The sequence below is a fragment of the Cervus canadensis genome, chromosome 16, assembly GCF_019320065.1.
Source record: "Cervus canadensis isolate Bull #8, Minnesota chromosome 16, ASM1932006v1, whole genome shotgun sequence".
Taxonomy (NCBI): Eukaryota; Metazoa; Chordata; class Mammalia; order Artiodactyla; family Cervidae; genus Cervus; species Cervus canadensis.
Window position 1 is genome coordinate 34347072 of NC_057401.1, and position 24249 is coordinate 34371320.

Genomic DNA, 24249 nt, shown 5'->3' on the forward strand with positions numbered 1-24249 from the left:
GAGATGGCAGCCCACCAGGTTCCCCGTCCCTGGGATTCTCCAGGCAGGAACACTGGAGTGAGTTGCCATTTCCTTCTCCAATGCATGAAAGTAAAAAGTGAAAGTGAAGTCGCTCAGTCTTGTCTGACTCTTAGCCACCCCATGGACTGCAGCCCACCAGGCTCCTCCATCCATGGGATTTTCCAGGCCAGAGTACTGGAGTGGGGTGCCATTGCCTTCCCCCTCTGATTCTGAGAGGACCTGTTTAAGGTGCTTGTGTGTAGGTATCCTCCAATTTACAGGAGGTAGAAGCTGGATTAGGAACAAAACTTTGCTTGGTCCTAAAGCCCATAACCTAAGAGAGCATCACAAATAACATGAAATGTCCAAATGGAATTCTCCAGGCAAGAATACTGGATTGCCATTCCTTTCTCCAGGGGATCTTCTAGACCCAGAGATTGAACCCAAGTCTCCTGCATTACAGGCAGATTCTTTACTGTCCGAGCCACAAGGGAAGCCCCCTTTCAGAGCATCACAAATACATGAAATGTCCAAATACGAACACAACTAGCAGAAAATCAGTCAGTAGCCCATCCATAGTTTTTCAGGTTAATCTTTTATTAGCCAATTAAATATTTCTTCAGAAACTTTTTAGTCTATTTTGTGACAGTGCCTTTGATATCATTATCCTTGTTGAATAAGAAGAGCAACTGATGTATAAGCGCCTACCAAGGGAGAGGACTGGAATCTCATCTTCCAAGCGATAGAACTCAGGCAAGAACTTCACATTCAGGAAGGTGAAACCTGAGGATAACCACTGGCAATACACTGATTCTACAATTTCTTAGCCTTGGGCTGTCAAGAGCCTGCCTTTTGGATATAAAATAAACTTTTTGGCTCACACAGAGACCTGTCATGGGTGTTTTTGTACACAGAAGGTATCTGGGCAAAAAAAAAAAAAAAATAAATCAATGTTAAGCATTAAACAGACCTCTCTGGGAAAAAAGAAAACTGAAGACCCCCAAAGTCTCTCTCACACTAACTGCAGTTTCTGATTGAGAGTCCAGGAAAGCTCTCTCTAAACACATATCCTCAGGCTCTCGACTGAAATGGGATAGAGTCTGAGATGTTTACAAATGAATGTGGGGATTTATTTTGCAGCCAAACTTTAAATGCACAACAAGCTGCGAGAGCTTTCTTTCTGGAAAACAGCAAACAGCAGCCTAAGATGAGGCTTCCCATTTCCTAAGCCAGTAGGGCTCCAGGCGGGCTGAGTCCATGCTTACCTCTCCAAAGGTGGATCACACACGTGAAGAGGACGTGGGGCTTTGTAGAAAGAGCACTGGGCTGGAAATCAGGAGACTTGAGGTTTAATTTTCATTTTGTCCCTAACCAGTCATTTTACCTTGGCAAAGCAACTTAAGCAACTGAGCCCCAATTTCTTTCTTGGTAAAGGGGCAATAGTGGTATGGGGAAAAGGAAACAGATACAGAATGTCTACTATGAATAAACTTTTTGAAGACTATAAGCAACAATTCTTCAGTGAGGGTCACATTAGCTTAATATTACAGATAAGGAAATGGAGGTTCTGAGATAAACTAACTTGACTAAGAGCACATATTCGGAAAAGATAACAGAAGCAGAATCCCTAGTATAGGAGCTGGAACCAGAAGCTAGCTTTCCGCATTCCACCATATTCCATTTGGAACACTTCAATTTGAACCTAGCTTTCCAGGACATTGAAAAGACATACTTGTTAAGATAAACATAAAAAAAAAAAAATTAACAGTTTGTTAAAATGGTATATACCTTTAAAATATTTATACATAGAATTTGGGGCCTGAGTTTCTCAAATGTTAGACGTAACAACATTCTCAATGTTAAGATGCATTTTTTGTTGAAGAATTATAATTGTTAAATGTAGGTACATAACACGCATATACACCTTACACTTGTTTAGATTTTTGACATCTACAAAGTTCTTTCTCGTATGTGAATTTACTTGGTCCTCCTCATGATGAACTATAAGGCGGGAAGAAGTTATCACCCATGTTAATTTATCACCCACATAAGGACATCGTAGTCATTGCTTTTGGGGCCTGTGTCACCTGCCCTTGTCCTGATTCGGCAGCAGCTTCGATACAGTTTCCTGTGAGCCTAACTTGCCTCTCAAGGCCAGCACAGAACCTAAAGTATACACTGTGCTCACATCACTGCTCCTTCGATCCCTAGACCTACCGTCTTAATCCACAGGCCAGCCAAGCCTGGAAGGGTGGGAAGTTTTACCAGGGAAAAATGGCTCCTATCTTTTTGATAAGCAAATTCAAGAGGAAATCTGTGCTCCAAAGAGAACTCCATGGAGTCAGGACCCCTATAGAAACCCCACTGCCTGTAGAAGTGACTTCTGTAACACAAGTCATATGTCCTCTATCCCCCTCCTGACTTTCTCATTCCCTCTTCCAAATAAAGTAAACTATTTTTACCCAAGTCCTCTTAAAACACTCTCCTTTTGGAGACTTCAAACTGTAGAAGGCGTTGTGTGTGGCTAAAGGAGGAAAAGTGACTTACACTTTTTACACCAGCCCCCTGCTGGTGAAAGAAGAGGCAGCAAGCACTCCCTTCCAGTTCTGGTTCTAAATCCATCCTTCATATTCTCCTTTCATTTGTTGGCACGGGTTGTTGTTTAGTCCCTAACTCATGTTCAACTCTTTTGAAACTCCATGGGCTGTAGCCCACAAGGCTCCTCTGTCCATAGGATTTCCCAGGCAGGCATACTGGAGTGGGTTGCCATTTCCTTCTCCAGGGGATCTTCCCAACCAAGGGATCAAAGATTCTTTACCACTAAATCACCTGGGAAGCCCACACACAGGTGAAGAAACTGTAATTTTCACCTTTTACCAATACATCAGACTTAAGTTTTTAAAAAACACATGTTTTACCACAAAATTAACAGTAAATGATAGCCATCATCTTTGCTGGAAGTTACAGAGATGATCTGCTGGGCTACTATGAAAAACATTGCACATTTTTCAAAATTTGAAAGTATTACACTTTGCTTTGCTTGTGTTGGACAAGCAAATTAGAAATTATACGTTTCACTCTAAGTTTTACAGACGAGAAAGCTAAGTTTTAAGACCTTCTATAGTTGCAGTTTTACTACTATTTAAACCAGGCTTAGCATCTTTCTACTCCAGGCACATTCCAGGCTTTGCCTACCTAATCTGTTCAACAGCAGGATTGTAGATTATCTTCAATGAAGGGCATTGGTCTGGAGCTTTTCTGAGAACATCTTTTATTTATTTTTAAAATTTCCCAGCATCGGTTCCTCTCTTTTCCATTAATTGCACAATTTTCCTTTAAAGATGCAACCTTAAGGAACCCTCAATTCGTATACTTCAGATCTGAGTAACCCACCAGTCCTTAGTTCCAGAGCTCAAAATATAAGTGCCTGGCTAATTAGGATACTTTTCTCCTTGGCCACTATGATTGGGACTGGAGCTTGGCCAACTAGAGTAAATGCTAAGGCTCCAATGGGTCCACTGAGAAAGAGCCACTCTTCTCCAGTGGGGAGCCAGGCTAGGAGACAGCAAGCTTTCAGGGCCTGGTGGCCATCTTGCCACACTATTGGAAGAGCCTGAAAATAAAGCCAATAAAGGGGAAAGCACAGTCAGAGATGGAGGGAGACAGACTGCTGATGTGACCCGGAGTTCGTCTTCTTCGAATTGAGATTTTTCACAGGACTTGACCGTCACAGGGACCAGGACATTACGGTCTCATCTTTCACGCTTCTGCCACTTGCAGTTCAATAAGTCCCTCCTGAAATGAGCTCTGTACTCAAGCATTAAAGAGACTCAGCGTGGGACTTCTCTGAAGAAACAAATATCTGTTTCGACTACCAAAAAATAGGCTAGGAAGTCAAGAAACGGAAGCAGAGCTAATCAAATCTTACCAAAATCCTTTGTCCCAGCTTCAGAGAGCCTCAGGAATGAGGTGCTAAACAAGTCTCTTTATGAATCCATGAAGCAACTGGCCTCAGACAAACCCTGTCACTTTTAATGTAGAGAACACCAACTCCACAAACTGTGTTTTCCTCAGCTAGGCACTCCATTCAAAATTCAGCTGCAACTAGAGCTCAAAGGAAGAGTCCTAGATAGGGATTTACTTTTGCTCATTGGTTGGTTGGGGTGTTCTTCTGGTTTTTGTTTTTGCTTAAAATTACACAGCAGCATTGAGAATCCATGTTTTTACATGTGTAAGTTCTTAGAAGAACTTCTAATCACTCTTCTACCCTCTGATGAGCTGAGTATGAGAGCTGGAGTAGATGAAGGAAAAAAGCTGAAACCAAACCAAGAAACTTGCCCCACGGCAATATGGATGTAAAGGGAACAATGCGTTGCACTTGTTTTTAAAGGTTTTTTCCTCTCTCCCTCGAGAAAAGTCACCTTCAAACATACACTTCAATCATCATATTTCAGAGCCAGGGAGTTACGTCTTGAGCTTGAAATGCAGTGGTGAGCTTGAAAAGCTTGTTGGCGGTGGTACCTCAGGAGTTTTCAGAGGCTGGGACAGTCTGACTGAGGCAGGGAAATGGGGACGAGGTAAGGTGAGTATAGATAGGTTTACCAGATGACCCACTATCAAAGCCAGCTGGAGGCTGGTGCTGGCCTGAGTCAGGCCTCCAGGCCTTTGTCATCTCTTCAATACACAAGCAATGGAGACTTCTATGGTGTTCGGAATACCTGAGGTCAGTACATTTAGCTTCTGAATGTGACACACAGACTTACCTGGTGAATTCCACAGAATAGTACTGAACAGGAGAGCTTCCTTCACTCTCTCCAGGTTTCCAAGACAGGGCCACCTCGGAGTCAGAAACCACAATGACGTGCGGCTGCTGGGGTGCTGTTGGAGGCAGGCAGGAGTCTAGGCAGGACAGCAAACAACTGGAGTTGGCTGTAGTCTTTGCTGTTGGAGAGGTTTCATGTATCCAAAGAACATGTGCTTTCTACAGCCTAAACGTCTCTGTTCAGAACAGTCCCTCAAAGTCCAAACCAAAATAAGCATAACCCAAAGACCATAACTGGATTCTCCAGGATTCATACAAGGTGTATCAATGAGAGCTGATCTTCCCTTCCTCCCCAAGGACCCCTGGCTGGAAATCCGACTAAATTAAATTATGTGCAGACTACTGATCCCAGGACACACAGTGCTGTGCACCCTTTAAGACCCCTGTGCACGTGTTAGAATTGATATTTACTTGAAATTGAAAGCCACTCAGTCATGTCCAACTCTTTGCGACCCCATGGACTATACAGTCTATGGAATTCTCCAGGCCAGAATACTGGAAGGGGTAGTCTTTCCCTTCTCCAGGGGATCTTCCCAACCCAGGGATCAAACCCAGGTCTCCTGCATTGAAGGCAGATTCTTTACCAGCTGGGTCACAAGGAAAGCCCAAGAATACTGGAGTGGGTAGCCTATCCCTTCTCCAGCAGATCTTCCTGACCCAAGAATTGAACCAGAGTTTCCTGCATTGCAGGCAGATTCTTTACCAACTGAGCTATCAGGGAAGCCCCTTGATATTTACTTATGAGGAAAATTAAAAGCTTAATGTAATGGCACTTACTTTCCACTCTTCTGTGTGTGGATCTCCTCCCTTCCCCCCACCCCCATCATCAGAATACATACCAATGGTAGGACATCTGGAAAAGCTCTCATGTGTGAAGATGTAGGATGATTCTATCACCCCAAGGTCACTGCTGTTACTATTTTCATATCCAGACTTTCACATCTGCCAGCTTTACACTGTTGCTTCGGCCAGAAATATTTTTCCTGCCTCCTCTTCCTAGCAAAATCCTATGCAGATTTCAAAAGCCAGGCCAAAGATACGGTTCTTTCTGAAATCCTCCTAAGACTTAGGGTGAGGAAGTGCTCCCTCTGAGTGCTCCAGAGCCGTGAGTGGACTCAGATACACTGAGTTACATGCTAACCATGCACCTCTTCCTCCCCAGGGAGCTCCTGAGAGCAACGATGCTTTCAAACCACCTTTGTCCCCGAGTACCCACCACAGCACCACCTCAATGAGCATTTGTAATTTCCCTGGCCTGTAAAATCTCTTCTCCCATCCCTCTTCCTCAGCTTCTTAATCCCCACTTACTTATCAGATCTCTACTTAGTAGTTATGTCCTTAGGGAATTCTTACTGCCCCCTCTACATGGGATCTTACAAAAGATCTTATATCATGTTGGAAAGCACTTGTCACTATCTATGGCCACACATAAATAGATAATATCTTGACCCATCCCACTAAGTTTTAAGAGGGCAGGGGCTGTTAAAACTGCCTGTTTTTGTTCACCACTGAATTCCCAGAGCCTAATGTAGCACAGTGCCTGGCACAGAGTTGGTCCTCATTGGTATATACTGAATGGAGGAATGAATGAATAGCCCTAAATAACAGTTCTTATTATTAATGAATCAGACCCATTTTACCTTGGGGCAAAGTGGTAACATGCTGAGGAGAGCTTAGCCGTCCTTTGCCAGTTTGGCTATAAGCTGCCATGCTCACGCGGTATTCAGTGCCTGGTTTCAAATCTCCGATCACTTCCTCCTGTCAATGACCAAACATAAAATGTATCAATGATCAGAAGTTCCTTTGAGGCAAACCAGACAATTTCCATGAGGGTTGCATCTTGAGGCCCTTGTGAAATTTGCTTGGGAGATTGTTTTGCTTTCTCTATGTGCATGTGTACTAAATCATTTCAGTCATGTCTGACTCGGTGCAACTCTATGGACTGTAGCCTGCCAGGCTCCTCTGTCCATGGGTTTCTCCAGGAAAATAATGCTGCAGTGGGTTGTTGTGGCCTCCGCCAGGAGATCTTCTCGACCCAGGGATCAAATCCACGTCTCTTATGTCTCCTGCATTTGGAGGCAGGTTCTTTACCACTAGAGCTACCTGAGAAGGCTTTTGCTTTCTCTAGGATTGGCCAAGTATTTTAATTTGCAAAGAGAAAAGCACCATGACGTATTTCCAAAAACTAGTGAATTATTTTTTATTGGAATATATACACTGTCCTAGAACTGGGACTCATTCACCCTATCAGCTGTTGCTCTTAATATCTGAGTTCTTCAATAAGAGTACTAGGCTGCTGGAATTCAGGTAAGGATCTTTTCCAGGATTGGAATCCCCCAGACCTTTCTTTCCATTTGCACATCACCGAGGCTCAGGTACTAGCCACAACAGCAAATTGAGGTCTTCATTTGCATCCATAAAGGAGGGACTCAAACTTTGGTACCCAAATTGCATCAGAATCACCATGAGGGCTCCTTAAAACAAATTGCTAAGCCTGGGTCCCAAGGTTTCTGATTCAGTAAATCTGGGAAGCAGTCTGAGAATCTGCATTCCTAAGAAGTTCCCAAGCGATGCTGCTGGTGGGTCATGGTGGGGTTTTCCCTGGTGGCTCAGATGGAAGAGAACCTGCCTGCAATGCAGGAGACCTGGGTTTGATCCCTGGGTTGGGAAGATCCTCTGGAGAAGGGCATGGCTACCCACTCCAGTATTCTTGCCTGGAGAATCTCATGGACAGAGGATCTTTGCAGGCTACAGTCTATGGGGTCGCAGAGTTGGACATAACTGAGCGACTAACACTTTGACATTGAAAACCACTAGGACTGATGAGGAATGTGTGTGTGTGTGTGAACTGAACCTGCACCGAAGCCTTGACCAAGAAGCCAGTTGAAGTGGACTCACTCCGTCTTGAGGCTTCTGTGTGCCTGTGTGGTTAGTCGCTCAGTCGTGTCTGACTCTGTGCCACGCTCTGGACTGTAGCTCTCAGTAGCTCTCCAGGCTCCTCTGTCCATGGAGCTCTCCAGGCAAGAATACTGGAGTGGGTAGCCAATCCTTTTTCCAAAGGATCTTCCTGACCCAGGGATCAAACCCAAGTCTCCTGCATTACAGGTAGATTCTTCACCATCTGAGCCACCAGGGAAGCCCCAGATGGAGGCTACAGTGCTATATGGTAAGTGGGAGCCTGGGTCGCATTGGTCTCAGTACACTGTAGAGAAAATGATACTGACGTGGAATCTATCAGTCCTGGGCTTGAATCCTGACTCTGACACTTATTGTTAGCTGTGGCCTTCATATTAAATACCCAGAGCATCAGTTTCTTCCTCTGTAAATGGGAATGATGGATAACTATCTTGCACAGTTATAGCATCTGGGGTAATGTATGTAAAGTCGCTGGTTCCAAGGCCATCCTCAAGAAACAGGATCCTAATGATTATTGTCTTAGACATTGAAACTCCTCCTCTTCTCCACTTACCTAGGTCCTACCACTTCTCTGAGGCCCAAATATCTCGACACCTGACCACACAGACTCAATCTTACCACACTAAGTGTTACGCCACTAAATTAGCACTTTCATATATTAAAATTATTACTATTTCTCCCATCGGATTGCAAGCCACTTGAGAGCAGGCATCCTGCCATATTTCTTCACAACATCCCCTGCAAATGACTAAATACTAATTGTTGATAAGAACTAATCAATTGATCAACAAAACTTTTTAAAAAGATTCAACAAGTAATTACTGAATACTTACTATAGTAGCCCTTAACCCCGAGAGCATTTTAAAATCATTCAAAGATCTACAAATAAAATACCAATGCTAGGTTCTACTCCAGACCACTTAAATCAGAACTTCTGGGGGGCAGGGCCTGAGTCTGTTTAAAGCTCACCAGGTGATGCTAATACTGGCAGCCAGGTTTGTGAACCACTGGTCCTGGGCTTGCCTCACCTCTCTGAGTTCCACTTGTCTCCCCTCCTCTCTTCCTCCTGTATCTCCAACCTCTCCCTTACCTACCAGATCCTTCATTACTGTGCTCAAGTCACTCTCATCTTCAAAACCATCAACTCTTCACCACCACGCATGCGCCCCTGTCACCTCTCCAGAGACACAACCCTCCTGAAGAAGTTGTCTCCACTTTCTCACCTCCCGTTCACTCCTCACCCCGCTCCCATCTGGCCTCTCCTCACTACTAACGACTGAGATGTTTCCACCAAAGTCATCACAACAACTCTGCAGTCCACCACGTGGGGATGTCTCCATCTTTACTTGACTTTTTGTAGCTTTCAATACTGTGACCCACCCTTGCCTCTTCAATCTCCCAGTTCCCTTGGAAACTGTGTCTGTTCCTCCTGGTCTCTTTCTACTTTTATTGTTTCTCTTTTCAAGTGTCCCTTCACCCACTCCCCATTCTCTGCTGGCCCCTTTGGTGTTGGCCTTTCCCAGAAGTTCACCCCTCACCATCTCCTCTCACTCTGTAGCCTTGTTTAGGCGAGCTCATCTACTACTCCCTCAGCTTCTGGCACCTTCGAATGACACTTCCCTCCATCCCCACCTCTAAGCTGCCTCTTGATCTCCAGTCATGAGTTTATGACCACCACTTGAGCATCTCTACTCAACAACCACGCAACTCAAGTTCCACATAACCAAAGCTCAACTGATCACTCCTCCTCCAACCACCAAAAACAAAACAAAAAACTGCTTCACCATTGTGTGCTCTCCCTCATTACCCAAACCAGAAATTCTCAACACTTGTTCACCCCTGCTCTCTAACCATCATTCAATCGAGTACCAATACTCTTTCATATCACATGAATCTGTCCATGTCGTTTTATCTTCACAGCCATTTAAGTCCAAGTCCCCACAATGATGGCAACGCCTCCAATACTTTCTGCACTTCCAATCTGGACTCCACACTGCTACAGCAATTTTCTTAAACCCCAAATCCGATCACGTCACTCTCCACTTATGATACCATCTTTGCATCCCCCTGGTTCTTCTTCCAGCATCATCTCATGCCGCCTTCCTTCCTTACATTCTACATTCCAGTCATACTGAAGAACTTGGCAGGGCTCAAATTTATGCCATTCAATTCCTTGCCTCTGGGCCTTTGAACCTGCTGCCCCCTCTATGTGAAATGCCCTTCTCTCCATGTCTGCCTGGCTCATCCTTCATAACTCAGTTCAACTGAGACATTACCTCATTTCTCTGCCCCCCAGACCCCAGTCTGGTTAGGAGTCCCTCCTCTATGCTTCCCTGGTGCCCTTGATGTACCTCAATGTAGCAACACTCACCTTAGACTGTAATTGCTCATTGGTCACCTTCTCCCCACCCACTTAAGGGCACAAGACAAGTTCGTACTCCTCTGGCATGCCAAAGCTTAGAATAGCATTACCAGACATGGAGCAAATTTTCAAGCGATGCTTTTATGATGAATGGATAAATGAACTAGTGAATGAATGGAAGAAATGAAACCAAGATGTCTGACATAAACAGATTACCTCGTCAAGAACCAATTTCTCCTAATAACCCCTCCAACAGGATTATCAGCTTCTATATCTCTGCCCTAGACCTGAAGTTAGTAATACAGAGACAAGGCTGACTTCCTTTTATCAATCTGTCCCCAGCCACATCCACATGCCTTTTGGACTGGCTCCCTCCTTTCATTTCCCTTGAATCCTTACTTGGGCCATTTCTACAGCCTCCAGGGGGGGTGTGGGTCTCCCATCTTCCGTCCCTTCTCTCCCCAACGACTCCATCCTACATGTAACTGCATGAAGGGTCTCTGCTGAACATATGGTCCTATTTTCCCAGCTCCATGGCCCCCACCCTCACCCTTGCTCTAATTCTCTGCATCTGTGCACCCTAGTTCTACCATCTGTCTCCTGATTGCATGTCAAGTTGGGTGGTTAAGAGGCTGGAGGCAGCAGGTGTATACAAGACTGCCGTATCACTCTCCCAAATGCCACTCACAGGCTTTTCCCAGAGAAGCAGAAATACACTTTCAAACCAATCCAATGCTCTCACAGGCTTTTGCTTTAGAATTCTTTCCTCCCATGAAGTTATTATACTGTATGAAGTATGGGGGTGGTAATGTCATTTTATAGACTACTATAGATATTAGCTATGCATCAATACCAAACACAGCTACCATTAATTACCATTTATTGAGTGCTTTATCTGCTCCAGAAACATACAGAGCCTGATTTAATTCTTCCGTCAGCCCTGTGAGGTAGGTATCACTCTTATTTTCATTTCCAGAGGAGAAAACTGAATCTCTGAAAAAGCGAATGATTTGCTCAAGGTTGTGTATTTATTAAGTGGCAAAGTGGGGATTTAAACCCTGCTTTGTTTGACTCCATGGACAAAGTTATAATTGGATAATACATGAGTGAAAAATATTAAATAATATTTAAATTAACAAAAATTTATAACAGAAACACTGAAGATCAGATTACTTTATCTGTAAACAAGGAAATTTATGTTATCAGAAATGTAAAAGTGATAATTAAAAATCAAGGGAAATTACACTGATAGAAGTTCTTAATGTGGATGAAAAAACAACTAATTTTTTGTTAGACATGGAATAATTGGTATGACCTTTAGCCCAGGTATATTCTGAAAGGTGAAGTGTTACCCTCCCAGAAACTATTTCCAGTCTTTTCTGGTCTTTTCCTAAGCTGACAGGCTGGTAGGTGAGCATAAGGGAGTGAGGTCAAGGGGACTGAGCAGCTGGGGTTATAAAAAAGAGGAGCTGGATTCAGTGCTTTAACCACACTTCCTCCTCTTGCATCTCTCTTCCAAATGGAATCCCTCAAAATAGTATGACTTGTGATAACCCTTGAATTCTTTAGTAAAATGCTGCATAATTCCACAAATCTTTCTATTGCTGTCCTTAAATGTCTTATGGCAACTACTTTAGCCTTGCACCAAACTAGATAAGATGCTAAATATACCCTTTTCAAAGTAGAAAACAAAATGTTTTGTTGTCTTGTGGAAGTTTGAAAATGAGTCAAAATACCTCTCTCTCTTGGACCTCTTTCCGCACAAAACGGTGAAAAACAAAGAAAAAGAAATTGCTTTCTTGGAGTAGAAACCTGAATGAATCCCACAGTCTCCTCCGGCCCCTCCCATACTTTTCTTAGAGAGAGAGCGAAGATGGGTGCTGCTGCTGCTGCTAAGTCACTTCAGTCGTGTCCGACTGTGTGACCCCATCTCTGGGATTCTCCAGGCAAGAACACTAGAGTGGGTTGCCATTTCCTTCTCCAATGCATAAAAGTGAAAAGCGAAAGTGAAGTCGCTCAGTCATGTCTGACTCTTCACGACCGCATGGACTGCAGCCTACCAGGCTCCTCCGTCCATGGGATTTTCCAGGCAAGAGTACTGGAGTGGGTTGTCATTTCCTTCTCCAGGGGATCTTCCCAACCTAGGGATCAAACCCATGTCTCCTGCACTGGCAGGCGGATTCTTTACCGTTGGGCCACCCTTTACCCTTGGGTTTGGGGGCCGCTGAACTTTCACTCTACTTCATACTAGACCCAATGTACAAAAACAACTTAGATAGCTATGTAAAAGCAGGCCCTGAAAAGACAGGACTATTCTTAACTGAATCCCTATTCCCTTTGCAATGATGAAACTGTATTAAATGGTTCTGAACTTAAATCTCTGACCCTGAATCAGACCTCACCTTTAACCCCATTCATGCTGTACTTTTTTCCTACTGCTGGAAAACAAAGTCATATGTTTCCAGAAATGAAGTTGGATGTTGTCTTGTTCACTAGTCTGGTCGGGTTGTCCCTACAGGAGGGCATCCAGTGAGCACAGCAGAGAGGGGACAAGAAGTGGGAGAGCACTGGACAAGGGGCCAGGAGACCCAGGCTCTGCAGCCAAAGAGCTGTGTGCTTTCAGGGATTCCACTTCACTTCTCTAGGCCAGAGTTTCAACACGGAAATTTTATAATTCTTTTAAAATAACCTTCACTAGTGGCTAGTTGACCTTGGATTCAACATCACATTTGACTTCACAAGTCAAATCTGTGCTTTGGTTGCCTTAATAGAAGTTGGGAATATTCAGCATCATTAGATGGGAGGCACAGGGAAATAGAAAAGGGTTTTCTCCCAAACAGCCTTCTTTCAAAGGTCCCAAGGAAGGCAGGGCAGGCCAGAGTGCGGGGAAGAGTTGGAAGGATTTCCATTTCCTGAGGGGTCACAGAAAGTTACAAGTATCATTCAGGGTTTTGCAAGGAGGGCAGCATTGGCTTTGGGGCTGAACATATCTGCCTCCTATGGATCTACCCTTATCGCAGGACAGTCAGTATCCCTGAGGCTTGATCACTAGAATGCCCAGATGTTTCCATATGCCACAGGGAACAAAGAAACCCCCAGGTGGAAACCATTACTAACCAGCCCCTTTGTTTTACAGTCAAGAGATGTTTACAGGGGCTCAGAGACTTTCCCACAGTTACCCTTGTTCTAGTGACAGAGTTGGGACTAGATGCAAGTCCCATGATTCCTGTCTGCTTTATCCCTTAACCTTGGGTAAGACTCAAATAGCATCACTATTCTGGGTCAGCCAGACCAGTGAAATCCAAAGCAGGGTGATGGTTTATTTCCCCTTAGTTAGCAAGACAAAATTTACTGAAATACCCAAAGAAGACAAGAACTTTCTATTTCATCTCTTCCTTTAAAATTTGGTAGGATTTTAGAATGTACACAATATATTAGTAGAGTAGCAGATATATAATTTACAAATACATACGTATGTTGGTACTCTGGTATATGTTCAAATAATTTTTAACTGATGGTGTGTGCATGTGTGCTAAGTTGCTTCCATCGTGCCCATCTCTTTGCAACCCTAGGGACTGTAGACCACCAGGCTATTCTGTCCATGGGATTAGAAAGTGTGGATACCAAATGCTAACCAAATCAGAAGCTTTTACATAGGCAGAGTATCAAAGAAAATATCAGAATTCTACCTACTCCACCAGGTTATGGAGAAAGAAATGGCAACCCACTCCAGTATTCTTGCCTGGAGAATCCCATGGACGGAGGAGCCTGGTGGGCTACAGTCCAGGGAGTTGCTAAGAGTTGCACACGACTGAGCGACTTCACTTTCACTTTTCACCTTCATGCACTGGAGAAGGAAATGGCAACCCACTCCAGTGTTCTTGCCTGGAGAACCCCAGGGACGGGGGAGCCTGGTGGGCTGCCGTCTATGGGGTCGCACAGAGTTGGACACGACTGAAGCAACTTAGCAGCAGCAGCAGCAACCACCAGGTTATTTTGGTCAATTCTTCATTTGAATCAGACTAACCATTTGTCAACCCAATCCTCTGTTTGGCAACCAGTCCAGAAAGTCAATCAACCAGGTTTAGGTACCTGGTCTGGTCTCATTGACAAGGTCTAGAATTGTTACAGAAAGTGAGGAAAGAAGAAGGGGGGTGGGGAAGCGCTTCTTGCAGGAGGGCTTGCTGACTGAAATATTTTCTCTCCTTTTCAATCTTTTTCACTTTGTCTGGGAGCAGAACTTAAATTACCTCAAACTTTAATAATATTGCTTTTAACTTTACTCTTCCAGGTGAAATACAAGCCGTTTCTTTCTAAATGATTAAAAATTCACCCGTATGCCCAGCCATTGCTGCTACCACTAGAACCAAGCACTCTCTGTGGGCCTTAATTGATGAGGAAGATGCAGGAAAATCGACATTTTGATGAAAAGAGACCCCCTGACTCCTGGGTTGGGGCAAGGGTTTAACTTTTTGAAGCATACTTACAAAAATCATCTGATGATCCAATCGTCCCTAGAGAGGAGAAAAAAAAAAAAAAACCAGTATGAAAAGGAGAGGAAAGTAAAGCTTGCAGGAACTAAAATGAACCCGGAGAGTAGCTGCCCTTCTGCCATGTACAGTCAAGGGCAGCAAACACACAGCTTGGCAATGTGAATTCTCTCGAACATCACTCAGTTCTTAATCTGTGCCAGGTGTGGTGCTGGGGGTTCTATGACCATGACCTTGTTTAATGTCCACAACATCCTTACGCTGTAGGGTGAAGAGAGTACAGAGGGTCCCAAACTTTTTCTGTTCTCAGTATAAAATAATACTGAATTAGCAGCACCACTAATCCAGAAAAAAAAACTCCCGGACAGTTCCGTTTATTCAATAGTTATACCCAAAAGATTTGGTAGTAGTAGTTTACACAGATGTTGCAATTCCCGGGCAACATTCAAATATTCCACAAGGCCCCTGTGAGTTTGCTGCAGAGCCCTGGAGGACCATAGTACACAGGCTAGGAACCACAGACACACTACCCATGATAGAGACCCTATTCAAATCCCTGCTCTGTTGATGAGGAAACTGAGCCCCAGTAAGGTCACCCAGGTGATTTGTTGCCATACAGGAATCTGAATGCATGTCAGCCCACTCTGCTATACCAGACCTCTTCCTTCCCCCTTCCTGACTCATTGTCTTTATCTCTAATCATCACTTCCTCTCTCCACTCTGTGTATTCTGCAATCCCCCCTCCCCCACCCAAACACACAAGCACAAGAACGTGTTATGCACACTTGAGTGTTCAGTCCCTTGGTTCAAATGATTTGAATTCCCCTCTGTCTTCTTTGCCTTTTCCAGAAACTGCCCCTGCTTCAATTCTCAGCCCCAAATTTTACCTCTTGAACACTTGTTCCTACACTAATCTATCTTCAAAACCTCAGTCTATCTGGTAAGTGGCATGTGAATGAAATCTGGTCTCACGTTGCTCTCTAATTGTTTTATCTAGTGTAAAGGTGTGTGAGTGTGTGCTAAGTCACTTCAGTCTTCCTACTCTTTGTTGCCCTATGGACCGTGGTCTGCTAGGTTCCTCTGTCCATGGGATTCTCCAGGCAAGAATACTGGAGTAGGTTGCCATTTCATTTTCCAGAGGATCTTCCCTACACAGGGATCGAACCCATGTCTCTTATGTCTCTTGCTTTGGCAGGCGGGTTCTTTACCACTAGCACCACCTGGGAGACCCAGTGTAAATGTGATTTTCCCAAAAGCTGCCCAAGAACAGCAACTGTATGTGATATTGTGCTGGGCAGAGTGGCAACTGTGAACATTTGTTGAAATCAGCAAGGTAATCAAATACTAAAATTTGGTAGCATATTCTAACACCTAGGTATAGTTAATGGAAAGAATAAAGCCTTTGAGTGTGTGGATCACAACAAACTTTGTAAAGTTCTTAAAGAGATGGAATTTAAAGAGTTCTTAAAGACAGTTCTTAAACAGACCAACCTTACCTGTCTCCTGAGAAACCTGTATGCAGGTCAAGAAACAACAGACATGGAACAATTGACTGGTTCAAAACTGGGAAAGGGGTACGTCAAGGCTGTATATTGTCATCCTATTTATTTAACTTATATGCAGAGTAAATCATGTAAAATCCCGGGCTAGATGAATCACAAGCTGGAATCAAGATTCCCAGGAAAAGTATTAACAACCTCAGATATGCAGATGATACCACTCTAATTACAGAAAGCAAAGAGGAACTAAAGAGTCTCTTGATGAAAGTGAAAGAGGAGAGCTGGCTTGAAACTCAATATGAAAAAAACTAAGATCATGATATCTGGTGCCCCCACTTCATGGCCAATAGATGGAGAAAAAATGGAAACAGTCGCAGATTTTATTTTCTTGGGCTCCAAAATCACTGGATGGTGACTGCAGCCACAAAATTAAAAGACACTTGCTCCTTGGAAGGAAAGCTATGACAAACCTAAACAGTTTATTAAAAAGCAGAGGCATCACTTTTCAGAGAGCTTTGTATAGTCAAAGCTATGGTTTTGTCCAGTAGTCATGTACAAATGTGAGAGCTGAACCATAAAGAAGGCCAAGTGCCAAAAAATTTATGTTTTCGAATTGTGGTGTTGGAGAAGACTCCTGAGAGTCTCTTGGACTGCAAGGAGATCCAACCAGTCCATCCTAAAGGAAATCGACCCTGAACATTCATTGGAAGGACTGATGCTGAAGCTGAAACTCCAATACTTTGGCCACCTGATAGAAACAGCCAACTCATTGAGAAAGACCCTGATGCTGGGAAAGACTGAAGGCCAAAGGAGAAGGTGGGGGCAGAAGATGAGATGATTAAATAGCATCATCAACTCAATGGACATGACTTTGAGCAAACTCTGGGAGACAGTGAAGGACAGGGAAGCCTGGCGTGCTGCAGTCCATGGGGTTGCAAAGAGTCGGACATGTCTGAGCGACTGAACAACAACAGGTGGGGCCACCCCAGTTGCCCCCTCTTAGGACAGAATAAACCACAGAAGCTGGGGCTGAGGGCTTCTGAGGCAACTGAGGGGTACTTAAGCAAAAGTCTGAGAATAAAAGCAGCATGCAAAATACAAGCAAGCTGAAGACATGCATCTCTTCTTTTTGAGTCATGAGTGCTCTGGTAAAAATAGCCAGAGCAGGGCTCAGAATGCAGTCTGCCCTGGGTTTACAGTCGACTGTTACTTGTTAATGTATGATCTGAAGAATGTCACCTCACTTCCCCGAGTCTCAGCATCCGTGTCAGGTCATAGGATAGCTGTAAGGATTAAATGGCAAAAGAAATGTAAAGCATGAGGGAGCGTGGCTGGCAGGTGACAGATGCTCAGTAAGTGATGGTTACTCATCACGGATGACAAATAGGTTTCTAGGTGCAGCGCCCGGCAGGCATTTACTAGACAGGAGTTATAGACATCACTTCCACCACCAGTGCTATTAAAGCTGCAGTATTCTGGGCAGTGGTGCTAACTCCTTGCAGAGCAATTAAAAAGGCTCTAGTCTGTAGATTAATTGTAGTGGAACGGAGAAGGAGACGGCAAGTGAAAGAAAAGAAAACAGAACATGCCTAAGGCAGAGAAATTCACCCCGAGAGACCTTGACAGGAAACAGAAGAGAAATAGATAAAGAGCCAGCAGTTGGTTAGTGGAAGGACAGGATGCCGGCTGGAGAAGAAAAACAAACAACTTGCACCATTTGAATATACATTTCCAATTACATCATTTTCTTCTGCATTATGTCTCCAGGCAGTTGAGAAGATATAAATGTGTCATATTTATTTATAAAGCTTTATTGAGATTTTAAAAAAACCAGAATTGGATTTTATAGAGAAAAGAAGGGGGGGAAAAAACAGCTGTAAGGTGGCTGTTTTCTCGCAGGATAAATGGGGTGGACTGAGTCCATGGAAACATTCCTTACACGGCTGCCTTTCTGAGGATAGAGATGTATGTGATGGGGTTATGGACAAGAAAGACATTCTAAATTCCAATGGATTATACAAACAGTTATTATTGTACAGACAGCAGTACACATACACAGCAAACTAGAAATCCTTCTGAACATCAGTGAAATGTCACTCACAGGCTGTGCTTTTGGGGGTGCTGCCAGGATGGAGCTACTCACAGTGGTCGGGGTATCCAGGCCGGGCGGCACACCATAGGACCGTTCCTGCAGGGATTTGTCTACACCGACCTCAGAGTAAAAGACCTGGAAAAGAGGCAGACATCCGAGGTAAGAGCGGGGCTGGCACTTTTCCAGCAGACCGAGGACCCAAGGTTGGGGGTGTACTCACAACCACAGTGGGTCTTGATGTGAGCTATCTCACCTCTCACACACCAGCCCCTTGTCAGCAAACATCAGACATAACCCGGCTGGGGTCGCATCCTCCTAAGTCCGTAGAAGCCGGGAAGGAGACACTCTAAAGTCGGGTGGGGAGGGCTGACCCACCTTCTAGTATTTTTCAGTATTTCTGAAACCAACATTCTCCCAGGGAGTCTTTCATTTTCTCACTCTTGTGTCTGCCTGAATCCAGAAATACATTTCTCTGCATTAAAATGATGACAGGACAAGGGTTTGATAAATGCCTTCTCTCCCTTGGTGAACGGGAGACAGGAGGGAAGGGTGGGTCTGGGGTCTCGTGGGGAGTTTATAGCCCTTGGACAGCTAAGCTCCAGCAGGCTTGTGGGCCTGGGGTGAGGATATATGCACAGAGATTTCAGGATTCTAAGAATTTATCTGAAACTTCCTACCTTCAAAACGCTGACTCATTTTTAAAAACACTTTTCAAAGAAAATATTTTTTAAAAGGCCAATCTTTCACCTCTCAGAGGTAGGAATGCATTCTCTGTCCCCTTCTCCACTTTACCTGTCCACCCCATCACTTTCATTCAGGTTTTACATTATTCTGTCCTTACTGACGACAGTGACTCCCTATCACTTCCCATATATCTGCTTTGGTCTCCAAATTTGACTGTGGGCAATTGGAGAGCAAGAAGCATGTCTTCCACTGAGTTTATATTTTCCCATCCCTGAACAGAGTCATCCTGTCGTTTTTTGAGACTGCATCCAAGTACTGCATTTCAGACTCTTGTGTTGACTATGACGGCTACTCCATCCTTATTCACTGGAAGGACTGATGCTGAAGCTGAAACTCCAATATTTTGGCCACCTGATGAGAAGAGCTAGCTCATTTGAAAAGATACTGATGCTGGGAAAGATTGAGGGCAGGAGGAGAAGTGGATGACAGAGGATGAGACGGTTGGATGGCATCACCGACTCAATGGACATGAGTGTGAGTAAACTCCGGGAGTTGGTGATAGACAGGAAGGCCTGGCGTGCTTCAGTCCATGCGGTCGCAAAGAGTCAGACACGACTGAGCGACTGAACTGACTGAACTGAACTGAACAGAGTCAGGACCCGGTAGATCCAACTGACTTTCAGAACACTTACAAAGGCCCTTTAAAGGGAAACATCTCTGGTTTCATGGAGGGAGAATAAGGCTCCCCCACTATGAGAGGGCTGATATCAGAAGGCCAGATACAGAAGGAGCAATGATGGGAAGGAGGTACAGTTCCCCCAACACACCCACTAGAGAAATCCCTGTGCCCAGGTACTCACAGTATACCCCATGATGGGGCTCAGAGGGTGCCTAGGCATCTTCCATTGTATGCTGAAAGCTGAACAGTTCAGAGCATCCAGCATGATATCAAGAGGTGGTCCCACCTTGCCTGCTCCAAAACAAAAGAGATGGTGTTAGAAGCTTCATGCATCCCACCATGAGTACACTTAACACAAGATGTGAGAGTGTGTGCTTACACATGGAGAGCATACTGGAAGATGATTCCAGAGGCCAGAAATGCAGACTGCTCTCTAGTAGGACACTCCTGTGTCAGCTGCCTGCTCCAGATCTCAGCTGGACCCTCCCCATGGGGCAATGGGAGGGAAATCAACCCAGCTATTGCCCACAGTCCCTTCTGTAACTGCTAATATCTCAAGGACCAGCAAAGGAAATTTCAGGATAGCATAGGCCAAGGAGGGCTTCCCTGATAGCTCAGCCAGTAAAGAATCTGCCTGCAATGCAGGTTTGATTCCTGGGTTAGGAAGATCCTCTGGAGGAGGAATAGGCTACCCACTCCAGTATTCACGGACTTCCCTGGTGGCTCAGATGGTAAAGAATCTGCCTGCAATGAGGGAGATCTGGGTTCGATCCCTGGGTTGGGAAGATCCCCTAGAGGTTGGCATGGCAACCGACTCCAGTATCCTTGCCTGGAGAATCCCCATGGACAGAGGAGCCTGGTGGGCTACAGTCCATGGGGTCGCAAAGAGTCGGACACAACTGAGTGACTAAGCACAGCACATGTAGGCCAAGGAGTGTGGAATGTTTTAAAGCAAGGTAGTAACGGTGTTTGTTTTTACTCAGTAACATACATGTTTTATGGATATGTTATATAGATACATCTGTTTATTTAGCACATATATTCTTAATGTCGAATATTTAATAAATGTGGCTTAGTACAGTCATAAAATGGGCTTAGGAACTTTCAAACGTTTTACTGTATTCTTATCTTAAATAATTTTATGGTTATAAATAACAAAATTTACGTTTATTAAAAACAACATATGCAGATTTCAAAATTTAGAAAACACAAACAAAAAACTTCCAACATTCAGAATTGAATCCTGCCGGCATTGTAATACAGTATTTATACCTCTTCTTGATTACATGAAATTTTTTGAAAGATATGTAGATACATATACATAGACATATTTACATATTTTGTTTATATAATGTATATAAAATTTTAATGTTTTATTGTGTTCATTATATATAATATGCACATATACTCAATATATTCATGTTATTTCAATTAGTATATATAATGTATATGTACATATAAAAACTGACAGTATACATTTACTAAAAAATTTTTTTTATTTCTGTATTAAGTGGAAGTTAGCTCTTCCACTTAATACATGTGCCATAATTTACAATCTATCTCATTTTACTATTGTTGCACTTAATTTATTTCTGATATTTTGCTATTTTAAATAATGCTCCATGAGGGCAGAAACTAGGTATGTCCTGTTCAGAGCACAGAGACTAATAAATGGAAGGGCTCGACAAACACTCCTTGAGTGAACGAATGTTATTGATTTTACACTTACTAACATGTCTTGATGATCTTCCTTTTTAATGACTGTCTATAATTCTCTAACGTATCAGTTGGGATACTCTCTACACACAGACATCTAATGTGTCTGTTTATTGGGTTACTGCCGGGCCTTCCATCACCATTATTTTTAATAACAGAATCGAAGGCCCTTCTGGTGGACCAAGTTACAGAGGCCCAGTGCCATCAATCGGCAAGAACTGCCATAGACACCTCCCACTGCCCCCACTGCTGACACTCACAGATTTGGTCTTCAACTCTTCTCTGGCTCTGGCTTGGTTAAAGATCTAAAGTCCCATCTGATTGGCCAAAGTAATGTCATGTGACAAACAGGTCATGTGACCAAAGGATCAGAAAAGAAATATCGATTTTTTTCTGATTTCTAACTAGAAAAGGACGGGATGAATGGAGTCTTCGAAATAGTTCTTCCACCAAGCCTATCTACTGCATAGGAGTCTCTCTAAAGAAGGACAGGACCTTAGAAAAAGAGTAGTGGGTGGTGAAATAGCCAAATCCTCTGTTACTCAGAGCATGCACATATATTAACTGTTACTCCACTGATTGACATTTGGTCATTTCCAAAGTTTCACTGCTGAAATTAATGCTAAGAAGAACATCAGTGTGTGTGCACACCTTTTCATGCACATGTCCAAGCATTTCCAAGATGGATATCTATTAAAAATTATGAGTAAATGCATGTTAATTTTTAAAAGCTAGTGACCTGTTGCTCTCCAAAAAGGATTAAATAAATGAATCTTGAAGTACATTCAATGTTTTCATTTGGGTAAATAAAGTAGAACTTTGGTGTCTAAGACATCATTTCTCAACCTTCACTCTACTGACATTTCAGGCCATGGATTCTTTGTGCCGACTCTCCTGTTTTAGAATGTTGAGATGCATCTTTGGTCTCTATCCACTCTTGGTCTCTATATAGCTCTAGATGCTAGTAGCACCCACTGACCATAGTTGTGAAAACCAAAAATATCTCCAGACATTGCCAAATGTCCTGTAGGGGCGAAAATGACTCCAGCTGAAAACTGCTGATCCAACAGAATGAATATTTTAAAGACATTTATGTTGGTTCCTCAGTCATGTTCGCGTCTTTGTGACCCCGTGGACTGCAGCTCACCAGGCTCCTCTGACCACGGAATTCTCCAGGCAAGAATACTGGAGTAAGTAGCTATTCCCTTCTCCAGGGAATCTTCCCAACCCAGGGATCAAACCTGGGTCTACCTGCATTGCAGGCAGATTCTAATGTAGCCAAACTTACATTTAGAAAATTAAGCCATTTTAGAAGCTTATGGAGGTGTATGAGAATGCCCAGTATAAGAAAAACATCCACCAGATCTGAGTATTACTTTAAAACCTTTGTTACATTGATCAGAAAAAAAGAGGAATATTTTAATACCCTCTTTGAATATTTTTCCTCTTCCCGTTATGTGTTCCATACAGTTTTCAATCAGGTTAGCTTTCTTTTTATTCAGTGATTGAAAAGAGCTCTTAATATGTTAAAGATCTGAATCATTTACCTATATTTTTTCCTATGTAGTTTTATATTTAGGCCAGGCTGTACTATCATCTATTACTGGCCAGTTTTATTGCCGAGTTGAGGTCTATGCTAATAAAATCTCAAAAGAAGCCAAGAATAGGAGGAAAAGATAGTAAAAATGATTTACAGAAACTTCACAGACCACAGAATAACCAGTAAGCACAATCTCATCCTCAGTTGAGTTCAGTTCAGTCGCTCAGTTGTGTCTGACTCTTAGCAACCCCATGGACCACAGAACACCAGGCTTCCCTGTCCATCACCAACTCCCAGAGTTTACCCAAACTCATGTCCATCGAGTCGGTGATGCCATCCAACCATCTCATCCTCTGTCATCTCCGTCTCCTCCCATCTACAATCTTTCCCAGCATCAGGGTCTTTTCCAAGGAGTCAGTTGTTTGTGTCAGGTAGTCAAAGTATTGGAGTTTCAGCTTCAGCATCAGTTCTTCCAATGAATATTCAGGACTGATTTCCTTTAGGATTGACTGGTTTGATCTCCTTGCAGTCCAACGGACTCTCAAGAGTCTTCTCTAACACTGCAGTTCAAAAGCATCAATTCTTTGGCACTCAGCTTTACAGAAAAGCTTTCTTTCTAACTCTCGCATCCATTCATGACTACTGGAAAAACCATAGCTTTGACTAGATGAACCTTTATTGGCAAAGTAATGTCTCTGCTTTTTAATATGCTGTCTAGGTTGGTCATGGCTTTTCTTCCAAGGAGCAAACATCTTTTAATTTCATGGTTTCAGTCACCATCTGCAGTGACTTTGGAGCCCTTCAAAATAAAGTCTCACTGTTCCCATTGATTTCCCATCTATTTGCCATGAAATGATGGAACCAGATGCCATGATCTTAGTTTTCTGAATGTTGAGTTTTAAGTGAACTTTTTCACTCTTTTCTTTCACTTTCATCAAGAGGCTCTTTAGTTCTTCTTCACTTAGATCCTAGGAATAGCACTGCTGTCTACAATCAATTAAGTTGGGCTACTTGGATCAATGAGTGGGAAGCAGTCCTTGTATCCTCTGTGTATCTGCCATGGTTCAGTACAGAAAACTCTCTAGGTATTTTAAACAGAAAGGTGGTTACAAAATTGGTGGAAAGACTAGGGGAGTAGAATTCAAGAGTCTCTATTAGCTCTATTTTATAAATATGTGAATAAATAAATGAGAAAGAGAGAGAAAGACACTAGTTAGAGAGATGATAGCTAGCTAATTCACTATAGTGGTGATTCAGAACCAAGAAGCTTCTGCCTCCACACTCAGTCCTGCCATTCTTGTCACTATAATTGCCTGCAGAAACACGAAAGTGTGGTGAACCTTGGAGAGGTTTTTGTGTTCTGCTGGCCTTTCTTGGCAGGAGAAATAGCAGCCAGAAAGTAGCCTTCCACCCACTCCTGCCTTCCATTAAGTCCCAAGAGTGCATCTA

General features: G+C 43.4%; 1 protein-coding gene across 1 annotated transcript in view; it reads right to left on the reverse strand.

Moving 5' to 3' along the window:
* EGFLAM (EGF like, fibronectin type III and laminin G domains) overlaps positions 1 to 24249 on the reverse strand; it is a 190821-nt gene that overhangs the window by 105582 nt on the left and 60990 nt on the right. The window contains exons 2-6 of the mRNA XM_043488924.1: positions 19726 to 19835; positions 18233 to 18316; positions 14588 to 14614; positions 6463 to 6580; positions 4764 to 4899 (exon numbers count right to left, since the gene is read on the reverse strand). Of these exons, the coding sequence (XP_043344859.1) occupies positions 4764 to 4899; positions 6463 to 6580; positions 14588 to 14614; positions 18233 to 18316; positions 19726 to 19835 (475 nt within the window). The remainder of the gene's footprint in view (positions 1 to 4763; positions 4900 to 6462; positions 6581 to 14587; positions 14615 to 18232; positions 18317 to 19725; positions 19836 to 24249) is intronic.